Source organism: Anarhichas minor, unplaced genomic scaffold (genome assembly GCF_050575085.1).
Source record: "Anarhichas minor isolate MPS153535 unplaced genomic scaffold, ASM5057508v1 ptg000055l, whole genome shotgun sequence".
In the NCBI taxonomy this organism is placed as follows: domain Eukaryota; kingdom Metazoa; phylum Chordata; class Actinopteri; order Perciformes; family Anarhichadidae; genus Anarhichas; species Anarhichas minor.
The window spans coordinates 3,289,388-3,314,458 of record NW_027466501.1 but is presented as its reverse complement, the minus strand read 5'-3'; the positions used below and the strand labels follow the sequence as shown (position 1 = coordinate 3,314,458).

General features: G+C 42.7%; 1 protein-coding gene across 1 annotated transcript in view; it reads left to right on the top strand.

Moving 5' to 3' along the window:
* The first annotated feature begins 444 nt into the window (after positions 1 to 444).
* ttll12 (tubulin tyrosine ligase-like family, member 12) overlaps positions 445 to 25,071 on the top strand; it is a 72,705-nt gene continuing 48,078 nt past the window's right edge. Inside the window, exons 1-5 of the mRNA XM_076075972.1 lie at positions 445 to 672; positions 1,403 to 1,557; positions 12,770 to 12,968; positions 13,533 to 13,692; positions 23,939 to 24,072. Coding sequence (XP_075932087.1) covers positions 553 to 672; positions 1,403 to 1,557; positions 12,770 to 12,968; positions 13,533 to 13,692; positions 23,939 to 24,072 — 768 coding nt within the window. The 5' untranslated portion in view covers positions 445 to 552. The remainder of the gene's footprint in view (positions 673 to 1,402; positions 1,558 to 12,769; positions 12,969 to 13,532; positions 13,693 to 23,938; positions 24,073 to 25,071) is intronic.

Genomic DNA, 25,071 nt, shown 5'->3' with positions numbered 1-25,071 from the left:
TTTGTAATTGTAATATTTAACGCTTGATTGTTGGATTTGAGATCATGTTGTGCAACAAAGGTTTAATCTAAAAACCTAAAAAATCTTGTGTGGTTGATAATAATAAAGCTTATTTATAGAACACATATCGAAACAAGCATCAAGGTGTTTCACAGACAGACATAATGCAAGTTTCCACATAAATATATATTTACAAACACGCATGGATAAATCCTAACGAGGTCTGTAAACTACAAGTAGCCTACAGATTGGATCTAACAGGAAGTGACTGTTTATTTGACTTCCGGTTTATTCTTTGAAGGCGGCTGAAAACTGTCCTATTTGACCTCAGTTTTTTGTCCGCGCCCCCTGCTGCTGCTGCCTGCTCTCGTCTACTTTCCAGGCGAGAAGCAGCTCATCTCAAACGAGCCTACTGGAATTGGGCCAGAAAGTACAAGCGACCTTTAAAACCCACAATGCACTGCTGCCCCAGCAGTCAAACCTCTTCCGGGTTTGCACAGCACCCCACCTGCGTGGTATCAGACTGAAGTAATATCAACAAACTCTCTAATTATGAATGGAGACGAGGACAAGGAGTTCAACGTGTTTGTGGCTCTCCACGCCGGGGCCCTGCAGTCCTCAAGGATCCCCACAATCTACTGGAGGAGCCTCCATCACAAAATCACCAACGAGGTCTGTCACCCGGCAAACTGCACCCTGTCACACGTTGAGCTGTGAGAAAAAGTCACTCTTATGGTTCAATGACTGTAGTTCAGCCGTTTAACACACCGCAGTTAAACAGAAATATACATTTTGTCATACTGTCCGTCTTTTCAACTAGATTGAACAACGGCAGTTCAGAGGAAAATAAGGCCATGACAGATGATATCCATTTATCTAAAATAAGCACCACCTTATCTTAAGTTACGACTCGACACCCGGCTAATATCTGCGATGGTAGCTTCACTAGCTTACATCTGCTAAGGGAAGCAAACTCGCCTTAAAAGAGACGGTTACACTTTTGCATCATTGTTTGCAAACACACGCATCGGATAAAACATGGCTAAAACATTACCAAATGTATATGTTCCTGGGTTCAACTCGGCATGTATTGTAGCCACTAATCGGTCTGTTGTTTAATGAACTTTCCATCTGCACCTCCTATTGCCACGTTGTGATGTGTGTATGCGTTTTGTATCGTTACGTGTTCAAGAATTGGATGGGAAGAAACTTTGAAATTTGAAACAAGTGCTGCTTGCGGTATTTGATGTATGCCGAGGTTGAAGAGTGGAACTAACAATGTGTTAAACTCGTTTAGGAGTGCTGAAGATGAGAAGAAATCTAACTTTAAAATTGACAAATTCTCTAATGGTTTTTGGTGGTGACATGATGAAAACATGAATATTGTTGTTGCATGCACTAGATTTACGATGCTGGGGAAGTTTTTGGAATCAGGCATTTCCAACAAGAAGAAGAAGACGAGGATGAGGAGAGGAAGAAGGACAATCCTGGAGCAGTGTTCCGCTGTAAAGTGGTTGTGACCCAAGAGAGTGGGCTGCAGGTCTCGGAGCCGACCAGGTGAGGGCGCCATCGGCCAGAAAAACCCCTTGACCAAAGGATTTAACAGTATTTTATTTAATCAATGAAAAAAACATAAATAATCATGAATAAATTGAGTATATAACAGTAGGAGTATATCATTATTATTGTGAAATGTTATTTCATCATTTGATCAATCAATTTTATTTAAAATAGAGATTCACCATGCAGCATGGTCCAATACACTTTACAATTAAAAACTAAATACATAGAACAAAGCGCACAACATATTACAACAATAAACTTTGAAAGTAAAACAACCCCAATAAAAGCATCGGTGTTAAAGTGATATTCAAAGGGAGATGGACCCGTGGAGGCTGTTGCATTGCCTACTCTACACACTTCAGGAAGGCTGTTGGGCAACTGTGGCTAAGTGGAGAGCAGGGCCGTCCTTCAATCAGAGGCTAGTTGCATGTCAATGTGTCCTTGAGCAAGACACTTAACCCCAAAATTGCTCCCGTAGCTGTGATAGGATCTGAATTGTAAGTCGCTTTGGATAAAAGCGTCTGCTAAATGACTGTATTGTAATGTTATAAAGCGAATCATAATAACTTAATAGAAAAAAATGATATTTTTTATTTAATTATAGACATTTTGTTTTTCATTCCCTTTTTCATTTCAAAACATTTCCCCAGATTACACATTTCATGTCAAGTTTTATTTCACAATGTCACTTTTCATAAATGACATTTAATTTCATAATATCACTTTGTAATACATAATGTCTCTTTCCATGACAGTGGTGTTGTCACCGCCCTCCCTCCTTTCAGGAAATGGTAAACTGTCGTACCAGAGGCTTAAAATTGTCAGATTTTGAGGAATATCATCGCATGCAAATCATAACCACGATAAGAGGCGGTGTAAATTTATGCAACGTGTATTTAAACTCATTTTCTCAATCTCTACCATCATTTCACATGAGTGCTGAAGTTTAGCTAACTCTGGTGTAAACCTTCTTTAAAAATGACGACAGACGTGCTGGCGTGTGACATTCATCAACAGCATAGCCTACACAGAGCCTGATTGGCTGGAAAGACCTCTCGTGAGAAGAGATGTGTAAACACAGACGTAGAATCCATATTTTGCTATCGGGAAACAAATTGAAATAAAATAGACTAAAACCAACTACTAATTCTAACTAAGCGCTGTTGTGGAAGATTTCTGAGTTAATCGGGAGAAGAGAGTTTTGTTCACAAAACAACAATGAAGTCTTCAGAAGATTCAAAGTTGTTTTTTTCCGTTTATTCTCTTGCAAGAGGGAAGAAAGCACAACAGCTACGTATTCAGTAGACTGTGTGAATGCTTCAAAATATGTAACACACAGGCTCCTTTATTTATACAGCAACAAGTTAGATTCAAAGTGCAGCACCCACGAGGGCTTGTCTGCTGCATCCAGCTGACTTTTCACAGCTTCGATACATTCAAGGTGACATGAGGTGTTTTCAACCACCAGTTCTGATTACTGCTTAGTCTGCACTTTCTTTACTCCATGTAAGGAACACTCTGCAAGTAGTTTTGCTACTTTTTCAGTAGCCATTTTCCTTAATAGATGACACGTAAGTTTTCGAGTTCACTGCGAGTTCACATCGAGGACACAAAGTTCAAATGCACATTTTACCATTACAGTGCCACAAAATGGTGAAATTGTTGTACATTATGGCTTTATTGACCTACATCATACAGAGGGCGAAATTATTGTACAAATACGATCATTATTGTACGCCTGGCAACAGGCTGCTAGCTGAAGAAACATGGGGATTGTGATTGGCCGAAAGGTGAGAGGGCGGTAACTGTCAAGAAAAGTGAGATATGAAATATAAAACGGTGTGAAATTGTTAATGGGTAAAAATTCCAATATCAAATAAATGCTGACTTTTAAAAGAAGAATTTTGAAATAAAAAATGAGTCCCGCAGTTATAAGGAAAATTAGAAGGATGAAATAACATTTTATAAAAATGAATTATTCCTTTTTAAGTGATTACTTCGTTTTTAGATATTTATTAAAAAATGCACACTTTGGAGCTCCATAATCAATAGTTACACACCGATTAATCGTTGTTTTTGTCATGTGTACTTTAACACAGAACACTAATATTAAGAGTGGAAAAAAGCTATGTAATATTTTTCTGGACCAAGTTTTCAGAGTTTTTGCACCGCGAATAAAAACCAGTCATGTTGTTGTCGTATCTTTCATGCGACAGTGCTGTTGAAGTGATGAGGAAGGATGCTCCGTGGACACTGTTCTTGCTGGTATAATAAAGTTTATTACAAACAAGCAACACATGCCATTACGGACGTCTAGATCGCCCGGAGGTCTCAAGTCGAATCTGAAAGTCCCTTCTTCTAGGGCTCTTGCTTCATCTTTATATAGGATACATGTTATGTTTACATCTGGGCGGAATGTAAGAGAATGTATGTGGCCTCCTCATTCTACACATCCCCCCTTCTGCCCCTGGCCTCCTGCACATCTGGTTTTCGTCTAAGACAAATACACTTGGGGTCTTCGCTGTATTGTACAAGACCTGAAAATATACCACATATTCCCCCCTTCGAGACTTACACAAAGTCTCGAAAAAATAAAAGAAGAGACATACAAGTGTATAATCATGACAAAATTAACAACCCGTCCTTTTTAACATTAAAGCAACGGTACGGAGTATAAAAGTGAGAGTGAAAAACCTGTTAGGCAGCTAATTTTTCTTGAAATATTCATTAAACAATGTAGACAGGAAAATTCTCTCACGGTCCCTCTGCCAAGGCGACCATAAGTAATACTCCATAACACTGAAATGAGGAATTTAGCAATTTGTGTAAGGAAATGACTTAAGCAAATACATATGGAACACTCAGCAAATCAAAACAAAACAATGTCCAAAGTCAGGCTGGTCGACCCATCGCACCTTTCTATGGACCTTTTCCTGCCTACCCCACTGTCCCTAAACATCCGAGAAAAAGAAAACATTCGAGGTCCCATTATATTTAGAAACCATCATTTCCCAAGCGTTTAATACACAAAGAAGAAAATTCATTTTTAATAATACTAATGTAACATTTAAGAGAAGACATAAGACTGTATAACGCTGCAGTTTCTCAGCAGCCGTGACTCAGGTGTAGTATCGATGATGTCTTGAATCTGGATGTTGTATCGCCAGTCCACGTTCAGAGTCCTTCAGACCATCCGTATTTTCATGTTTGAAGTGTCTGAATCCATTCTGCCCATCGGAGTCCCTGACAATCCACCACCCTCACAGTGGTCTTCCCCCAATATGTTCTAGAATGAAAGAAAAGAAGACCAGTATCTTTTGCATACAGAACAGATGCACATTAAAACATCAAACACCGAATAAGAACACTTCTATAAGTAAAATGTGAGATTATAACTCATAATGTCCATTAATCATATTGTTCATTTGTTTCCATACCCCCCCTTCGAGACTAAACAAAGTCTCGAAAGAGCAAAACAAAATCAACACTACAAACTACGCAAGCAATAACAGAGGTAAATAATAGGATTATAATCATGAGATATTCAAAATGGATATTCCTCCACCACTTCGATCTTTATTGCGTCATCCTCATCCATGTCCGTGTCAGCTTCGTGTAATAATGGCATCAGAGTTTGATCGCCGGGTAGCACAACTCCAACCCATCTAATTATCATTGCCTTTGCAAAGGTCAACAACAGCGTACAAAAACAAAACATCACACACAACGACAGAACGAGCGCTACCAAAATCTGAACTAACACTGCTCCTATTGGCCCCAATTTATCCTGCAACCAAGCATTTGCAGACCATCCCGCGTCTTCTGACGGACCAAACGCATCTCTTATGAGCTTCAATGCCTCTATGACACTAGTCATATTATCAGAACTATCAGGAATCAACGTATAGCAAGCCTCCCCTGTTAAGTTCAAAGTCATACAAAGGCCCCCTTGTTTGGCCAAAATATAGTCAAGAGCCATGACATGTTTTAGCAACGTCAGTCTGTGGCTTCTCTGAGTGTTTGACAAAAATTCGAAACCTCTTATGGTTTCGTTCGCAAAGCCCTGCAAGGTGTAGGTAATGTTGTCGATGTGATCTGCCAAGAATGTCACCCCATACCATGGAAATAATCCTATACCCCACTTCTCTCCTATACTTATTCTCCAATGGTAAGATTCCAAATTGTGAAACTGTGCCAACGCACGTTTCATCCTACTATGTGAAGCGACATCAGATTGGCCCCCATCTGGCCCTACTCCCTTCTGGATAGTAAGAACCTCATATGGAAGTTTCAACAGTGCCATATAACAGCATCCTGTCCACCCATATGGTAGAAATATGTATGCCTTATCACCACAGACCCACCAAATATCCTTAAAATTCCCTATAGTCACATTCCCCGGCAATATCTGGTTATATACCCTTAAAATTGTCTTCTTTTTGTTTTTTGGTATCTGAAAAGATGCTTCATACGAATCATTCCTATTCCCATGTTCCATTTTACCCAAGTCCATCATATATTTATCACAATCTGATAACCCCATAAACGTTCCCGGCCCATTATAAGTTGTATTTGAACAAAAACAGCTGGTAGCTCCCACTGATGTCACCTCCATTATATCAGGGACCGCTGTTCTGATATCTTCATGCTGATCAAGTTGTGGTCTAGCCACAACTGTTTGTCCATTTCAGGAGCGGATTCCTGCATTAAAATCACATCTTTGAGCGTAATTTTGTCTTCCAAGTTCACTTCATGTGTGACGAGAAGAACTTTGCCCAATTTATCTGCTCCTGTGACTGCTTTTGCAGCTTCATCAGCCGCTCTATTCCCTTGTGAAACCCTTGATGCATCCCTCTTATGCGCCGCACATTTAGCTATTGCTATTTCTTTAGGCTTCATCATAGCATGCAACAATTTCATGATCTGGGCGTGATGTTGTATCGGTGAACCATCCGTTTTCTTAAACCCTTGTTTTTTTCCACACCGCTCCAAACAAATGGCACACATTATGTGCATATGCAGAGTCGGTATATATCGTCACTCGCTTCCCTTCTGCCAACAAACATGCTTCAGTTAGCCCCACCAGCTCAGCAAGTTGTGCAGATGCAGGCTGTGGTATCTTTTCAGCCTTCTTAACTGCAAATCCAGTTCCTTGGGCTTTTACTATCGCATAGCCAGCACTCAATTTATCGCCCACACGATAACAAGACCCGTCAGTCCAATACTCCAGGTCCACCACATGCAATGGGAGAGCTTGTAAATCTGATCTAAGTCTAGAGTACTTCTCTGCTTCTTGAACACAATCGTGTGGCTCACCGTCTTCTGGAGTTGGCAAATTCTCAGCTGGATTTACCGTAGCACACCTTGCTAGAGTAACATATTCCTGCTCTAAGAGCCTATGATAGTCTCTGAGCCTAGACATAGTCAAGTTGTTCTTACCATAATTCAAAAGATTTCTGAGACTATGATGTGTAAGAATTGTTACTGGATACCCCATTGTTACAGATGATGCTTTATTGTACATTAGAGAAACTCCCACCATAGCTCTGTAACACAGTGGTAACCCTAGCTCCACTTCTGAATAAGCCGTGGAGTAGTACAAAATAGGTTGAGGACTCGTCCCCATACCCGTTGGTTGACAAAGAACTGCACATGCATGTTTACCCCCAGTAGAAGTAGATACATATAACACAAAATTCTTAGAGTAGTCTGGAATTGCTAGCGCCGGAGCCTCTTGCAACTTCTTTTTTGTCGTTTCAAATGCCAAAAGGCCATCGTGTGTCCAGGACAGATTACAGTGTAGCTTAGCATTCCCAGTATCTTTAATCATAGCTCTCAAAGGCCCTGTCAAGCTAGCATAATCCTCAACCCATGCTGAAGAATATCCTGCAATACCAAGAAATGTCATCATCTCTCGAACTGTTCTGGGTTTTGGAGCCTTGCGAATAGCCTCCACATGACTATCAGAGATGCTTCTGTGTCCCTGCGTTATTGTTTGACCCAAATAAGTTACCTTCTCCTTACAATACTGCAGTTTCTTCAGAGAGGCCTTGTGACCCTTCTCTGCCAGTATTTGTAGCAATTTAGTTGAGTCCTTATGACATGTCTCCTCATCTGGTGAACAAATGATGATGTCGTCCACATATTGAATTACATTGCTTGTTAATACCTGCTCTATCCCCTCCAAATAGTCTTTCACTATTTTATTGAAAATGTGAGGACTATGTTTGAACCCTTGTGGCAGTCTCTCATACCCATAAGATTGTCCATTGTACGTGAACCCGAATAAGCTTTGGCTTTCCCTACTAAGTGGAACACTGAAAAACGCACCACATAAATCTAACACTGTGAAATGTGTCGCATTTGGCGGAAGTTGGGCTAACAAAGTATGTGGATCCGGCACTTCTGCTTGAAAATCAACCACCACTTCATTGACCGCTCTTAAATCATGTGTCAGGCGATATGAATTATCTGGCTTCTTTATTGGCAACAAAGGCGTGTTGCTCTGCGGGTCCTGTGTTATTCTTAAAACACCCGCCTTCAAAAGTCCTTCAATCTGTGGTTCAATTCCTCGGATTGCCTCTTCACTCAGTGGATACTGGTTCTTCCAAGGTGGTTTGACTCCTGGTCGGAGTTCAACTCTTACTGGTTGAGCTGACTTCACAAGTCCAATATCAGTACTATGCCGAGCCCACAAACATTCTGGAACTTGTTGTAGCATCTCTTCTCACATTGAGTCTGAGTCCATCTTAGTACTGCAGATTGACTCATGTGTCATTCGCACCGTATGTGGCTGTCCTTGTCCTTGAGCAGAGATCATGATCTTAATGAACCTCTGATCCTCGCTCTTCCAGATGGCAAGATTCTCTGTTACTGGTGTAAAAACAGCTTCTTCTGCCTCCGCCATCATTTCTCCCACTTGCTTCTGCGTATGTTCTTCACACACCCACAAGGTCACATGTGGCACACTCTTCTCGATATCAAACTCTTTGTCCAAATAGTCATTTCTGTGTATCTTCATAGCTGCTCCTTGTGGTCCCAAAATTATACAGCCCGAATTTAGTTGAACTTGTTTTGGTTGTCGACTCAACCATTCTTCTGCGTATGTTTGAGCATCTTTATTGAAATACTTGAGCGTGCAGTGAAATGGATACTCTGGAAGCTTCGCGTCGGGCATATTTACGATGATAAACTTTTCCCACAACTTAACTGGCTCAAGAAAATCTTCATTAAGATTTCCGATCCAACATACTGTAGAAGCTTCAGTCTCTGTTGTCATCAATAATTGGTGAACACTCTCGTTTGGCATTTCAACCTGACAGCCGTCTGGTTTACACTTTATTGTACACCCCAATTTACACATAGCATCTCTTCCCAAAAGTGCAATAGGTGTATGTTCTGATACCAATATGGGTAACGTAATCTTCTTCTTTTTATAGCTGAGCTCGATTGGTTTAGTGAGAGGAACTAGCTGTTTCACTCCCTCGAACCCGATTGTCCGAATCAATTGATCAGACATGGGGAGATGTATAGCATCTTCAGGCCGAATACAGGTAAAAGCAGCTCCGCTGTCCGCCATCACTTCCACTGGACGATTATTTACTTTTACCTCTATTGTTGGATCTCTCTCCGGCCCTGATACTACCAGCTGACACCCCCCTCTCGAGTCTTCAGGGCACCCCTAGTAACCAGGTTTCGGGCCTCTGTAAGGGTTCACCGGTCCTCTGGGTGTCCCTACTTGGCCCCTGAATCCTCCTCTGAATCCTCCTCTGGAGTTTCCTCTGAAATTTCCTCTTTACCTGTTGCACTCGCGAGCAAAATGGCCTTGTTGTCCACAAGTATAACATTTGTTTGATTGCTGTTGAAAGCTTGGATTAAACCTTCCTCCTCTTCCGAAGTTTCTTTGATCTCTTCCTCTCCAGGGCTGCGCTTGATCAAAAGCTGGCTGTGGGTAAGAGACAAATGGAATCACCGGCGGTGGCTGGAACGATTGGAGCTGAACCTGGTTCGGCTGAGGCTGTGGTACTAGTTGATCTAGTGGAGCCTGATTCTGCATAACCAGAGCCTGCTTCTTCTCCATCTTCCTGTTATCCGTCAGTTTGATTTGATTAAGTTTCCTGAGGGTCTCTTGGTCCTGGTCTTTCTGATCATGTTCCTTTTTCCTATACAGCTCCACTTGGTCTCTTTTCTCTCTCTTTATCTGTTCTCTCCTTCTCCCTCTCTTTTTGCTGTCTCTCCCTTTCACTTTGCTCTCTCTATCCTGTTTCTCCTTCTCTCTCTGCTCCCTATTCCTTCTATCCCTCTCTTTCAGCTCTCTCTCTTTTCGCTCTTTCTCATACTCTCTTCTCTCCCTGTCTTTTTGTGCTTTCTCTCTTTTCTCCTTTTCTTTCTGCTCCTTCTCCCTTCTTTCCCTCTCCTCTGTACGTTCCCTCTTCGTTTGCTCTCTGTCCTCTCTTTCCCTCTCCACATTCTCGTTTTCTTTCCTTTCCCTCTCTTTCGCTCTGCCTTGTATGTGGATACTAGTACCAGCATTATTTTAATTACATCTGGGTTAAGAGTCCCCTCCACTGGCCATGGTTGGTCAATTTCAGGCCAGCGTTTATGCCATTTTTCCGATATTTTTATATTTTTTTTTGCAATGTTTGCGATGCCTCTAATTAAAGGATTATTCTTCTGTTCCACTTCAACAGGAGTGATTACTTTTGGATTTTTAGTGTTCTTTTTTCCCATTATAATGACTTCCTCTTATGTTCCGTTATTGTACTTTAAGAATTAATTGCTACAATTAAAACTACTCAAGGCTATTTAGACTACTTCTCCCCTTCAATTAACCAATTAGCAATTAACCAATTATCCAAGTAACAAATTAACAATCAATCAATCCACAAATTAACCAATTATCCAATATTCAGCTCAAATCATCAGACAGTCACCATATTGATGTACACCACAGCACAGATCAGAACAAACCACGCACAATAACAAAAATGGACATCTGCAATTGTCAGCAGAGGTTAGACCAAACAATCATATGCCATTAATTAATTAAATGCATTAACTGGTCAATCAGTTGCCAAGTTTTCTATTTATTTATTTATTTATTTCTCCTATCTGCCTAGAGCATGTATTCTTTCATGTGTATAGGAGCAGGTCAGTATCCTCTTAGGCTTATACATGAAAGCAGGTTTATATGTGTACCATCAATATTACCTACGACTGAGAACACATACAAATATGGAAAATGCAGGTTTTTAGTAGATTGAAACGGAAGCCTCCCCGTGGACGTCAGCCAGCCACACTCCGTGATGTGCCGGTCCACTGCCTTGCCTCCCCTTCTCAATTCTCATTCACCGTAAATGACATAACAGACAAGAAACAGGCACTGATTTAGTCTCTTATGAACCCCTTAGGTCCCTTTAACAGCATACATAAATATTATTCCTAACTTGAACCCCTTACCTAAACATTGTAGCATTTAGTGAACTCCAACTGAACCCAACAGTTCAAATGGCAAAGAAATTCTCTGTATCTCCCAAGAGAGTTTTATCATCACCGAACGCCTTTCCCCTCCCACATTCCGACCTCCATCTGGAGGGAATTTTGAGACAAGTGAGGGGGGGGAGGGGGGGGGGGTGTCAAACTCTACCCTTCTTAAACGAAGTTCATTGTGCATTTAACAGCTCATTTGTTATATTACGTCCCTTTTAAGAAGAGCTCATGTTTTATTTACTGACTCGTTCAATTCATTAGTCTTCTCAAACGAAGCTCATTGTTTTATAAAATACATCGTTCAATTCATTACGTCTTCTCAAACGAAGCTCATTGTTTTATACAATACATTGTTCAATTCATTACGTCTTCTCAAACGAAGCTCATTGTTTTATAAAATACATTGGGCCACATATCTGTCCTTACAAATTATTAAATGTCCCGTTCTCAAATCACCACCTATGTACGTTTATTCAATCATAATATGTTTTTTCGTTCTTTTAACACATCTATTCTCATCCTATGCATTTTTATAGCACACATCTGGAACACATCAGCAGCTAAGTTTCACACACATACCTTCAGCACTTCTACGCACACCCATTCTCCCCTCTCTTCTCATCCCAAAGTAAACACACACACTCATTCTCTTAGCCTTCATTCACACAGCATGCTTTTTGCCGCTATTTACTTTTTCTCATAAAATTTATGCTACCTCTGAGGTGTAAATATTCGATGAGAGGCTGCATCAGACACCGTTCGTCAACAAATGTCAGAGTGGTAACAGTCAATCGAATTGTGAATTTACACTCTCCAGTTATTAAACTGACAATAAGATGTCGTTTCAGGTTTTACGCGGCCCGTACTACATGCTCCTACACTTGAGGGCTCTATCCTATCTGATTTTGCGGCTCAATCATATGATCATTTCCTTTATTTCCTTATCACTCTTTCTTTTACCTTTTTACATTTATTTATTCAAATTACCTGGATCCAGGTTTCCCCAATTTTGTCTTTCTAACTTAATTCCGGACTATGTCAGAGCCATCGTTACGCAGTGACTAATATGCATGTGTCTTACCGTTAAGAAGTTGAGGGCCCCTCTTCATTAATCTACAATCTATGTGGCCTCCTCATTCTACACATCCCCCCTTCTGCCCCTGGTCTCCTGCACATCTGGTTTTCGTCTAAGACAAATACACTTGGGGTCTTCGCTGTATTGTACAAGACCTGAAAATATACCACATTGTGCAGAACGAACATGTTCAATAAGTACACTTATATTGTATAACAACACAGCTCTGTAGTCTGAACCAAGAAGTCAAACTTTATTACTCATTTTAACCTTCACAAAAGCAGCGCAGACCAGATCCACTTCTACTATTCTTAACTTTCACAATAAAAGCCCTAGACATACAGACATAGGGAATATTTCTAATTCACTCTGAGCATTTTGCTCAAAGGAAACTCAATAAATTAGCTTTCAGTAGGTGAGGTTATACGACTGCCAGACTCTGCTCTGGGTCAATAGGATCCTGGTCGTTGGTCTTCTGCCTGCGAGGATCTATTCAAACCTTTTGTTGAAATAGTGTTGCCACTGTTGCAAATTTGCATCTGATGGACATTTATATATTAATTTGAATTTAAAAAATGCACCTTAAATTGAGTTTTTACAATGAGCTGCTGACCTGAGCTTCGGTCCATCTTCCACTACCAGTGTCTACCTGGTGGATCACGCCTGGACGTACCGCGTGGACCACGCCCGTCAGCAGCTGGAGCAGTTCCCCGGCCTGCTGCCCAGAATGGCCGACCTCATGGGGGTGGACTTCCACGGCGAGGCCCCTGACCCGGACACGGTGGAGCTGGTGATGGAGCGCATGTGGAAGTACAACCAGACTTATGAACTCTCCCAGGGGGTACGTCAGAAAACCTCTAAAAATAGAAAAAATGATTCTTTACAATACCACTCACGATGAAGACTAAAGGTTGTAAAGGTCACAATTGTTTTGTCTTCAGGTGCAAAAAACCACAGAACGCTCTACTTGCTGTTTCCGCTGAAGGCTGGGTGTCTACAGGTGTTTGCTCGCCTGTAGTTCACCACAGTTTCACAATGTTGCAACGATGTTTAATCTACAATTAGTTAGTTAATTCATTAACTGATTAGTTGAACTCTCCAGAGAACTGAAGAGAGAGGCAGGTTTTTGGTGGGGTGGGTCTCTGCCATTTTAGGTGGCTACCACCTCACCACAAAGAAGCTTGCTCGGTTACTGTCACACTTTTCATAATAAAGCTGACGACATACTTATGTGAAACCGTTGAACCAGCAGCCGTTAGACGTATCAGTAGTTAGACGTATCAGTAGTGAGACAGTGAGATTGGGCTTTAGTTCTCTGCCGATAGCACAATTGCAGACGTAAAAACACATTAGCCTCTCTGTCCTCCTCCTTACTCTTGTCGTCCTGCTGTGTTTTCCCGCACAGTCTCCCGAGGATAAAGTACCGGTGTGGTACATCATGGATGAGTTTGGCTCACGGGTGCAGCACTCCGACCGGCCCAGCTGCAGCATGGCTCCCTTCTTCTACGTTCAGGGTGGGCTGGCCTACTCTGTGCTCTGGCCCCTGCAGGACCTGCAGGGCGGAGGTGAGAACACACACGCACACCACACCACACTATACACATATATATACAGGTGCTGGTCATATAATTAGAATATCATCAAAAAGTTGATTTATTTCACTAATTCCATTCAAAAAGTGAAACTTGTCTATTATATTCATTCATTACACACAGACTGATATATTTCAAATGTTTATTTCTTTTAATTTTGATGATTATAACTGACAACTAAGGAAAATCCCAAATTCAGTATCTCAGAAAATTAGAATATTACTTAACCTCTATAGCCCGAGCGAGCCCCAATTGGGGTTCTGGTACCGGTACCGAGGTTCCGAATGGACTTTTCATCAAATAATATGAAAAATGGCCCAGACATGTAAAATACCAAAAAAAAAAAAAAAGTCCGAGCAAAATCATCATGCCGGTCTTTTTACGCAATTATACACAGTATACACAAACTAATTCAATACACTAGAAGATTTATCACAATATCAGGATTTTTCTGCAAAAAATCCGCCAACTATGCAGCAGAAATTCATCTTTCATCACAAAGCCGGCAGCGAAAATGGCCGAAGGAGACATGAAATCACACGAGGGCTCGATGCGGCGTCGACCCAGCGTGTCCAAATAGACCTCCGACAAAGCATTCAAAGGTCACAGGACAAACCCCAAGAAACCGCACACTGCTCTCGAGAAATAAAATTGAAAATCGACATACCTTTTGGCGATTTTCGTCCAGAAAAAAACAGTTAATCCATTGAAAACTGCTGCAGCGCTGTAGTGCATTTCCTGCTCTGTCTGCTTGCATTGAAATGAACGTGCTGTGACCTGGCATGCGAAAATGGCCCGCATTCTTCGCCTGGAGCAACCTATTTTTCGCATGGGGGTCGAGCCCACCTTATCAAGATTTTTACTGACTAATGTCCCTCAGCATTCCAAAGACCAATACAAAGAAAGGATTTTTATATACAGTGGGGAAAAAAAGTATTTAGTCAGCCACCAATTGTGCAAGTTCTCCCACTTAAAAAGATGAGAGATGCCTGTAATTTTCATCATAGGTACACTTCAACTATGAGAGACAGAATGGGGGGAAAGAATCCAGGAAATCACATTGTAGGATTTTTAATGAATTAATTGGTAAATTCCTCGGTAAAATAAGTATTTGGTCACCTACAAACAAGCAAGATTTCTGGCTCTCACAGACCTGTAACTTATTCTTTAAGAGTCTCCTCTGTCCTCCACTCGTTGCCTGTATTAATGACACCTGTTTGAACTCGTTATCAGTATAAAAAGACACCTGTCCACAACCTCAAACAGTCACACTCCAAACTCCACTATGGCCAAGACCAAAGAGCTGTCAAAGGACACCAGAAACAAAATTGTAGACCTGCACCAGGCTGGGAAGACTGAATCTGCAATAGGTAAGCAGCTTGGTGTGAAGAAATCAACTGTGGGAGCAATTATTAGAAAATGGAAGACATACAAGACCACTGATGGTCTCCCTCGATCTGGGGCTCTACGCAAGATCTCACCCCGTGGGGTCAAAATGATCACAAGAACGGTGAACAAAAATCCCAGAACCACACGGGGGGACCTAGTGAATGACCTGCAGAGAGCTGGGACCAAAGTAACAAAGGCTACCATCAGTAACGCACTACGCCGCCAGGGACTCAAATCCTGCAGTGCCAGACGTGTCCCCCTGCTTAAGCCAGTACATGTCCAGGCCCGTCTGAAGTTTGCTAGAGAGCATTTGGATGATCGAGAAGAGGATTGGGAGAATGTCATATGGTCAGATGAAACCAAAATAGAACTTTTTGGTAAAAACTCAACTCGTCGTGTTTGGAGGAGAACGAATGCCGAGTTGCATCCAAAGAACACCATACCTACTGTGAAGCATGGGGGTGGAAACATCATGCTTTGGGGCTGTTTTTCTGCAAGGGGACCAGGACGACTGATCCGTGTAAAGGAAAGAATGAATGGGGCCATGTATCGTGAGATTTTGAGTGGAAACCTCCTTCCATCAGCAAGGGCATTGAAGATGAAATGTGGCTGGGTCTTTCAGCATGACAATGATCCCAAACACACCGCCCGGGCAACGAAGGAGTGGCTTCGTAAGAAGCATTTCAAGGTCCTGGAGTGGCCTAGCCAGTCTCCAGATCTCAACCCCATAGAAAATCTGTGGAGGGAGTTGAAAGTCCGTGTTGCCCAGCGACAGCCCCAAAACATCACTGCTCTAGAGGAGATCTGCATGGAGGAATGGGCCAAAATACCAGCAACAGTGTGTGAAAACCTTGTGAAGACTTACAGAAAACGTTTGACCTCTGTCTTTGCCAACAAAGGGTATATAACAAAGTATTGAGATGAACTTTTGTTATTGACCAAATACTTATTTTCCACCATAATTTGCAAATAAATTCTTTAAAAATCAGACAATGTGGTTTTCTGGATTTTTTTTTTTTCCTCATTTTGTCTCTCATAGTTGAGGTATACCTATGATGAAAATTACAGGCCTCTCTCATCTTTTTAAGTGGGAGAACTTGCACAATTGGTGGCTGACTAAATGCTTTTTTTCCCCACTGTACATGCGCGCGCGTATATATATGCGCGCGCGCGTATATATATATGCGCTCGCGTGTGTATATATACGCTCACGTGTGTATATATATACGCTCGCGTGTGTGTATATATACGCTCGCGTGTGTGTATATATACGCTCGCGTGTGTGTATATATACGCTCGCGTGTGTGTATATATACGCTCGCGTGTGTGTATATATACGCTCGCGTGTGTGTATATATACGCTCGCGTGTGTGTATATATACGCTCGCGTGTGTGTATATATACGCTCGCGTGTGTGTATATATACGCTCGCGTGTGTGTATATGTATATATACGCTCGCGTGTGTGTGTATATATACGCTCGCGTGTGTGTGTATATATACGCTCGCGTGTGTGTGTATATATACGCTCGCGTGTGTGTATATGTAGATATACACTCGCGTGTGTGTATATATACGTATATATACGCTCGCGTGTGTGTGTGTGTATATATACGCTCACGTGTGTATATGTAGATATACGATATACACTCGCGTGTGTGTATATATACGCTCGCGTGTGTGTATATGTAGATATACGCTCGCGTGCGTATATGTAGATATACGCTCGCGTGCGTATATGTAGATATACGCTCGCGTGCGTATATGTAGATATACGCTCGCGTGCGTATATGTAGATATACGCTCGCGTGCGTATATGTAGATATACGCTCGCGTGCGTATATGTAGATATACGCTCGCGTGCGTATATGTAGATATACGCTCGCGTGCGTATGTGTATATATACGCTCGCGTGCGTATGTGTATATATACGCTCGCGTGCGTATGTGTATATATACGCTCGCGTGCGTATGTGTATATATACGCTCGCGTGCGTATGTGTATATATACGCTCGCGTGCGTATGTGTATATATACGCTCGCGTGCGTATGTGTATATATACGCTCGCGTGCGTGTGTGTATATATACGCTCGCGTGCGTGTGTGTATATATACGCTCGCGTGCGTGTGTGTATATATACGCTCGCGTGCGTGTGTGTATATATACGCTCGCGTGCGTGTGTGTATATATACGCTCGCGTGCGTGTGTGTATATATACGCTCGCGTGCGTGTGTGTATATATACGCTCGCGTGCGTGTGTGTATATATACGCTCGCGTGCGTGTGTGTATATATACGCTCGCGTGTGTGTATATATACGCTCGCGTGTGTGTATATATACGCTCGCGTGTGTGTATATATACGCTCGCGTGTGTGTATATGTATATATACGCTCGCGTGTGTGTATATGTATATATACGCTCGCGTGTGTGTGTATATATACGCTCGCGTGTGTGTGTATATATACGCTCGCGTGTGTGTGTATATATACGCTCGCGTGTGTGTGTAGATATACGCTCGCGTGTGTGTATATATAGATATACACTCGCGTGTGTGTATATATACGTATATATACGCTCGCGTGTGTGTGTGTGTATATATACGCTCACGTGTGTGTATATGTAGATATACGATATACACTCGCGTGTGTGTATATATACGCTCGCGTGCGTATATGTAGATATACGCTCGCGTGCGTATGTGTAGATATACGCTCGCGTGCGTATGTGTAGATATACGCTCACGTGCGTATGTGTAGATATACGCTCGCGTGCGTATATGTAGATATACGCTCGCGTGCGTATGTGTAGATATACGCTCGCGTGCGTATGTGTAGATATACGCTCGCGTGCGTATGTGTAGATATACGCTCGCGTGCGTATGTGTAGATATACGCTCGCGTGCGTATGTGTAGATATACGCTCGCGTGCGTATGTGTAGATATACGCTCGCGTGCGTATGTGTAGATATACGCTCGCGTGCGTATGTGTAGATATACGCTCGCGTGCGTATGTGTATATATACGCTCGCGTGCGTGTGTGTATATATACGCTCGCGTGCGTGTGTGTATATATACGCTCGCGTGCGTGTGTGTATATATACGCTCGCGTGCGTGTGTGTATATATACGCTCGCGTGCGTGTGTGTATATATACGCTCGCGTGCGTGTGTGTATATATACGCTCGCGTGCGTGTGTATATATACGCTCGCGTGCGTGTGTATATATACGCTCGCGTGCGTGTGTGTATATATACGCTCGCGTGCGTGTGTGTATATATACGCTCGCGTGCGTGTGTGTATATATACGCTCGCGTGCGTGTGTGTATATATACGCTCGCGTGTGTATATATACGCTCGCGTGTGTATATATACGCTCGCGTGCGTGTGTGTATATATACGCTCGCGTGCGTGTGTGTATATATACGCTCGCGTGCGTGTGTGTGTATATATACGCTCGCGTGCGTGTGTGTGTATATATACGCTCGCGTGCGTGTGTGTGTATATATACGCTCGCGTGCGTGTGTGTGTATATATACGCTCGCGTGCGTGTATATGTATATATACGCTCGCGTGCGTGTATATGTATATATACGCTCGCGTGTGTGTGTACTCGTTGCCTGTATTAATGACACCTGTTTGAACTCGTTATCAGTATAAAAAGACACCTGTCCACAACCTCAAACAGTCACACTCCAAACTCCACTATGGCCAAGACCAAAGAGCTGTCAAAGGACACCAGAAACAAAATTGTAGACCTGCACCAGGCTGGGAAGACTGAATCTGCAATAGGTAAGCAGCTTGGTGTGAAGAAATCAACTGTGGGAGCAATTATTAGAAAATGGAAGACATACAAGACCACTGATGGTCTCCCTCGATCTGGGGCTCTACGCAAGATCTCACCCCGTGGGGTCAAAATGATCACAAGAACGGTGAACAAAAATCCCAGAACCACACGGGGGGACCTAGTGAATGACCTGCAGAGAGCTGGGACCAAAGTAACAAAGGCTACCATCAGTAACGCACTACGCCGCCAGGGACTCAAATCCTGCAGTGCCAGACGTGTCCCCCTGCTTAAGCCAGTACATGTCCAGGCCCGTCTGAAGTTTGCTAGAGAGCATTTGGATGATCGAGAAGAGGATTGGGAGAATGTCATATGGTCAGATGAAACCAAAATAGAACTTTTTGGTAAAAACTCAACTCGTCGTGTTTGGAGGAGAACGAATGCCGAGTTGCATCCAAAGAACACCATACCTACTGTGAAGCATGGGGGTGGAAACATCATGCTTTGGGGCTGTTTTTCTGCAAGGGGACCAGGACGACTGATCCGTGTAAAGGAAAGAATGAATGGGGCCATGTATCGTGAGATTTTGAGTGGAAACCTCCTTCCATCAGCAAGGGCATTGAAGATGAAATGTGGCTGGGTCTTTCAGCATGACAATGATCCCAAACACACCGCCCGGGCAACGAAGGAGTGGCTTCGTAAGAAGCATTTCAAGGTCCTGGAGTGGCCTAGCCAGTCTCCAGATCTCAACCCCATAGAAAATCTGTGGAGGGAGTTGAAAGTCCGTGTTGCCCAGCGACAGCCCCAAAACATCACTGCTCTAGAGGAGATCTGCATGGAGGAATGGGCCAAAATACCAGCAACAGTGTGTGAAAACCTTGTGAAGACTTACAGAAAACGTTTGACCTCTGTCTTTGCCAACAAAGGGTATATAACAAAGTATTGAGATGAACTTTTGTTATTGACCAAATACTTATTTTCCACCATAATTTGCAAATAAATTCTTTAAAAATCAGACAATGTGGTTTTCTGGATTTTTTTTTTTTCCTCATTTTGTCTCTCATAGTTGAGGTATACCTATGATGAAAATTACAGGCCTCTCTCATCTTTTTAAGTGGGAGAACTTGCACAATTGGTGGCTGACTAAATGCTTTTTTTCCCCACTGTACATGCGCGCGCGTATATATATGCGCGCGCGCGTATATATATATGCGCTCGCGTGTGTATATATACGCTCACGTGTGTATATATATACGCTCGCGTGTGTGTATATATACGCTCGCGTGTGTGTATATATACGCTCGCGTGTGTGTATATATACGCTCGCGTGTGTGTATATATACGCTCGCGTGTGTGTATATATACGCTCGCGTGTGTGTATATATACGCTCGCGTGTGTGTATATATACGCTCGCGTGTGTGTATATGTATATATACGCTCGCGTGTGTGTATATATACGCTCGCGTGTGTGTATATATACGCTCGCGTGTGTGTATATGTATATATACGCTCGCGTGTGTGTGTATATATACGCTCGCGTGTGTGTGTATATATACGCTCGCGTGTGTGTGTATATATACGCTCGCGTGTGTGTATATGTAGATATACGCTCGCGTGTGTGTATATATACGTATATATACGCTCGCGTGTGTGTGTGTGTGTATATATACGCTCACGTGTGTATATGTAGATATACGATATACACTCGCGTGTGTGTATATATACGCTCGCGTGTGTGTATATGTAGATATACGCTCGCGTGCGTATATGTAGATATACGCTCGCGTGCGTATATGTAGATATACGCTCGCGTGCGTATATGTAGATATACGCTCGCGTGCGTATATGTAGATATACGCTCGCGTGCGTATATGTAGATATACGCTCGCGTGCGTATATGTAGATATACGCTCGCGTGCGTATGTGTATATATACGCTCGCGTGCGTATGTGTATATATACGCTCGCGTGCGTATGTGTATATATACGCTCGCGTGCGTATGTGTATATATACGCTCGCGTGCGTGTGTGTATATATACGCTCGCGTGCGTGTATATATACGCTCGCGTGCGTGTGTGTATATATACGCTCGCGTGCGTGTGTGTATATATACGCTCGCGTGCGTGTGTGTATATATACGCTCGCGTGCGTGTGTGTATATATACGCTCGCGTGTGTGTATATATACGCTCGCGTGTGTGTATATATACGCTCGCGTGTGTGTATATATACGCTCGCGTGTGTGTATATATACGCTCGCGTGTGTGTATATATACGCTCGCGTGTGTGTATATATACGCTCGCGTGTGTGTATATATACGCTCGCGTGTGTGTATATATACGCTCGCGTGTGTGTATATATACGCTCGCGTGTGTGTATATATACGCTCGCGTGTGTGTATATATACGCTCGCGTGTGTGTATATATACGCTCGCGTGTGTGTATATGTATATATACGCTCGCGTGTGTGTATATATACGCTCGCGTGTGTGTATATATACGCTCGCGTGTGTGTATATGTATATATACGCTCGCGTGTGTGTATATATACGCTCGCGTGTGTGTATATATACGCTCGCGTGTGTGTATATGTATATATACGCTCGCGTGTGTGTGTATATATACGCTCGCGTGTGTGTGTATATATACGCTCGCGTGTGTGTGTATATATACGCTCGCGTGTGTGTATATGTAGATATACACTCGCGTGTGTGTATATATACGTATATATACGCTCGCGTGTGTGTGTGTGTGTATATATACGCTCACGTGTGTATATGTAGATATACGATATACACTCGCGTGTGTGTATATATACGCTCGCGTGTGTGTATATGTAGATATACGCTCGCGTGCGTATATGTAGATATACGCTCGCGTGCGTATATGTAGATATACGCTCGCGTGCGTATATGTAGATATACGCTCGCGTGCGTATATGTAGATATACGCTCGCGTGCGTATATGTAGATATACGCTCGCGTGCGTATATGTAGATATACGCTCGCGTGCGTATGTGTATATATACGCTCGCGTGCGTATGTGTATATATACGCTCGCGTGCGTATGTGTATATATACGCTCGCGTGCGTATGTGTATATATACGCTCGCGTGCGTGTGTGTATATATACGCTCGCGTGCGTGTATATATACGCTCGCGTGCGTGTGTGTATATATACGCTCGCGTGCGTGTGTGTATATATACGCTCGCGTGCGTGTGTGTATATATACGCTCGCGTGCGTGTATATATACGCTCGCGTGTGTGTATATATACGCTCGCGTGTGTGTATATATACGCTCGCGTGTGTGTATATATACGCTCGCGTGTGTGTATATATACGCTCGCGTGTGTGTATATATACGCTCGCGTGTGTGTATATGTATATATACGCTCGCGTGTGTGTATATATACGCTCGCGTGTGTGTATATGTATATATACGCTCGCGTGTGTGTGTATATATACGCTCGCGTGTGTGTATATGTATATATACGCTCGCGTGTGTGTGTATATATACGCTCGCGTGTGTGTATATGTAGATATACACTCGCGTGTGTGTATATATACGTATATATACGCTCGCGTGTGTGTGTGTGTATATATACGCTCACGTGTGTGTATATGTAGATATACGATATACACTCGCGTATATGTAGATATACGCTCGCGTGCGTATATGTAGATATACGCTCGCGTGCGTATGTGTAGATATACGCTCGCGTGCGTATGTGTAGATATACGCTCGCGTGCGTATGTGTATATATACGCTCGCGTGCGTATGTGTATATATACGCTCGCGTGCGTATGTGTATATATACGCTCGCGTGCGTGTGTGTATATATACGCTCGCGTGCGTGTGTGTATATATACGCTCGCGTGCGTGTGTGTATATATACGCTCGCGTGCGTGTGTGTATATATACGCTCGCGTGCGTGTGTGTATATATACGCTCGCGTGCGTGTGTGTATATATACGCTCGCGTGCGTGTGTGTATATATACGCTCGCGTGCGTGTGTGTATATATACGCTCGCGTGCGTGTGTATATATACGCTCGCGTGCGTGTGTGTATATATACGCTCGCGTGCGTGTGTGTATATATACGCTCGCGTGCGTGTGTGTATATATACGCTCGCGTGCGTGTGTGTATATATACGCTCGCGTGCGTGTGTGTATATATACGCTCGCGTGCGTGTGTGTATATATACGCTCGCGTGCGTGTGTGTATATATACGCTCGCGTGCGTGTGTGTGTATATATACGCTCGCGTGCGTGTGTGTGTATATATACGCTCGCGTGCGTGTGTATGTATATATACGCTCGCGTGCGTGTGTGTGTATATATACGCTCGCGTGCGTGTGTATGTATATATACGCTCGCGTGTGTGTATATGTATATATACGCTCGCGTGTGTGTGTATGTATATATACGCTCGCGTGTGTGTGTATGTATATATACGCTCGCGTGTGTGTGTATGTATATATACGCTCGCGTGTGTGTGTATGTATATATACGCTCGCGTGTGTGTGTATGTATATATACGCTCGCGTGTGTGTGGATGTATATATACGCTCGCGTGTGTGTGGATGTATATATACGCTGGCTCGCGCGTGTGTGTATATACGCTGGCTCGCGCGTGTGTGTATATACGCGCGCTCGCGTGTATGTGTATATATATATATATATGTGTGTATATATATATATATATATATATATACACACACGCGAGCGCGCGTGTATATATATATATCTATACGCGAGCGCGCGTGTGTATATATATATCTATACGCGAGCGTATATACTGTAACAAACTCTTGCTACCCCTGTGGGTCCTGGGACCACAAGTACGCCAGCACATGGTCAAATAGTGTTCTCAAACGTTCTTTATTCAGTTACAATGTCAGACAATGTTTGTTTAAACACAACTGTAGGAAATGACTTTGCCTTATTTTTAGAGAATCAAATCAATGTTTGAAGATGTACTTCTTCAGTAGGAACCAGAGAGCACTGAGAGACATTTCCACACCGCAAAAATGTCATTGTTTCCACAGATGAAGTAACCCGTGACTATACGTATGGAGAGACGGACCCCCTGGTGAGGCGATGCCATCTGTTACCATGGATACCTGCCGATCTAGAAGGGGTCAGCAGTGTCATGACTGAGCCCCCTGACTCGTACTACAAGGTGAGGAGGACTATCACCGAGGTTCAAGAAATACAATACAATGTTTCCAATTCTGCTTCTTTTTTCTCAAGTCCTGGTTCAGATAGTTGTGATATTGTTTGAATGCAGAAAGGAACTCAAACACCTGTATTTATATTCACAATCAGCTTTATTGGCCTTATTGGAATTTGACTCCGGTTTTCACATTGCTCTCAACGTACATACATGGAATATACAAATAAACAAGAAAAATATAAAAACAAGAACATTAAACACAACAAAGTAGAACAGAAACTAAGCATAAACATTTAACTATTATGTACAATATAATTATATATGAACAATGACAATGGATTTGGGATATTAGTGCAGAATGGTGGTAATAGTGCAAATGGAGGTACAGTATGTCTGATTAATTGTTCATGAGAGTGACGGCCAGTGGAAAGAAGCTGTTCCTGTGTCTGGTGGTTTTGGCGTACAGTGCTCTGTAGCGCCTACCAGAGGGGAGGAGTTGGAACAGCTTGTGTCCAGGGTGTGAAGGGTCTGCAGTGATCATTCCAGCCCGTTTCCTGACTCTGGATGTGTACAAGTCCAGGATTGGAGGGCAGGCTGGAGCCAATAATTCTCTCTACAGACCTGACAGTCCGTTGTAGTCTGTTTCTTGTTTTAAGGAGAGCTTTTATCCAATCAGATTTCGCCCCTATGTCTCTAGGTAAGAAGAGAGCCCCGAGGCCCGCTAGGAAGCCTATACAGTTTAAGTGAATGGGGACGATATTGTTGATTGTCATAGTCTTCAACCAATCAGATTTTTAGTTTGACATGTTGGGCGTATTCTTTGACATGTCAGAGCTTCCTAGGTGGCCTACAAGTACGTCAGCATTAATGTGCAGCTCAGCATTAACTTGCGCCGTGATTGGTCAGTGGGTTAGCGCGACTGTTGTGAAGCTGAAAGCTAGCTAGCAGAACGTAGTAGTAGTAAGAGTTCAAGTGTAAAGATATGTAAGAAGTTATGACATTGAC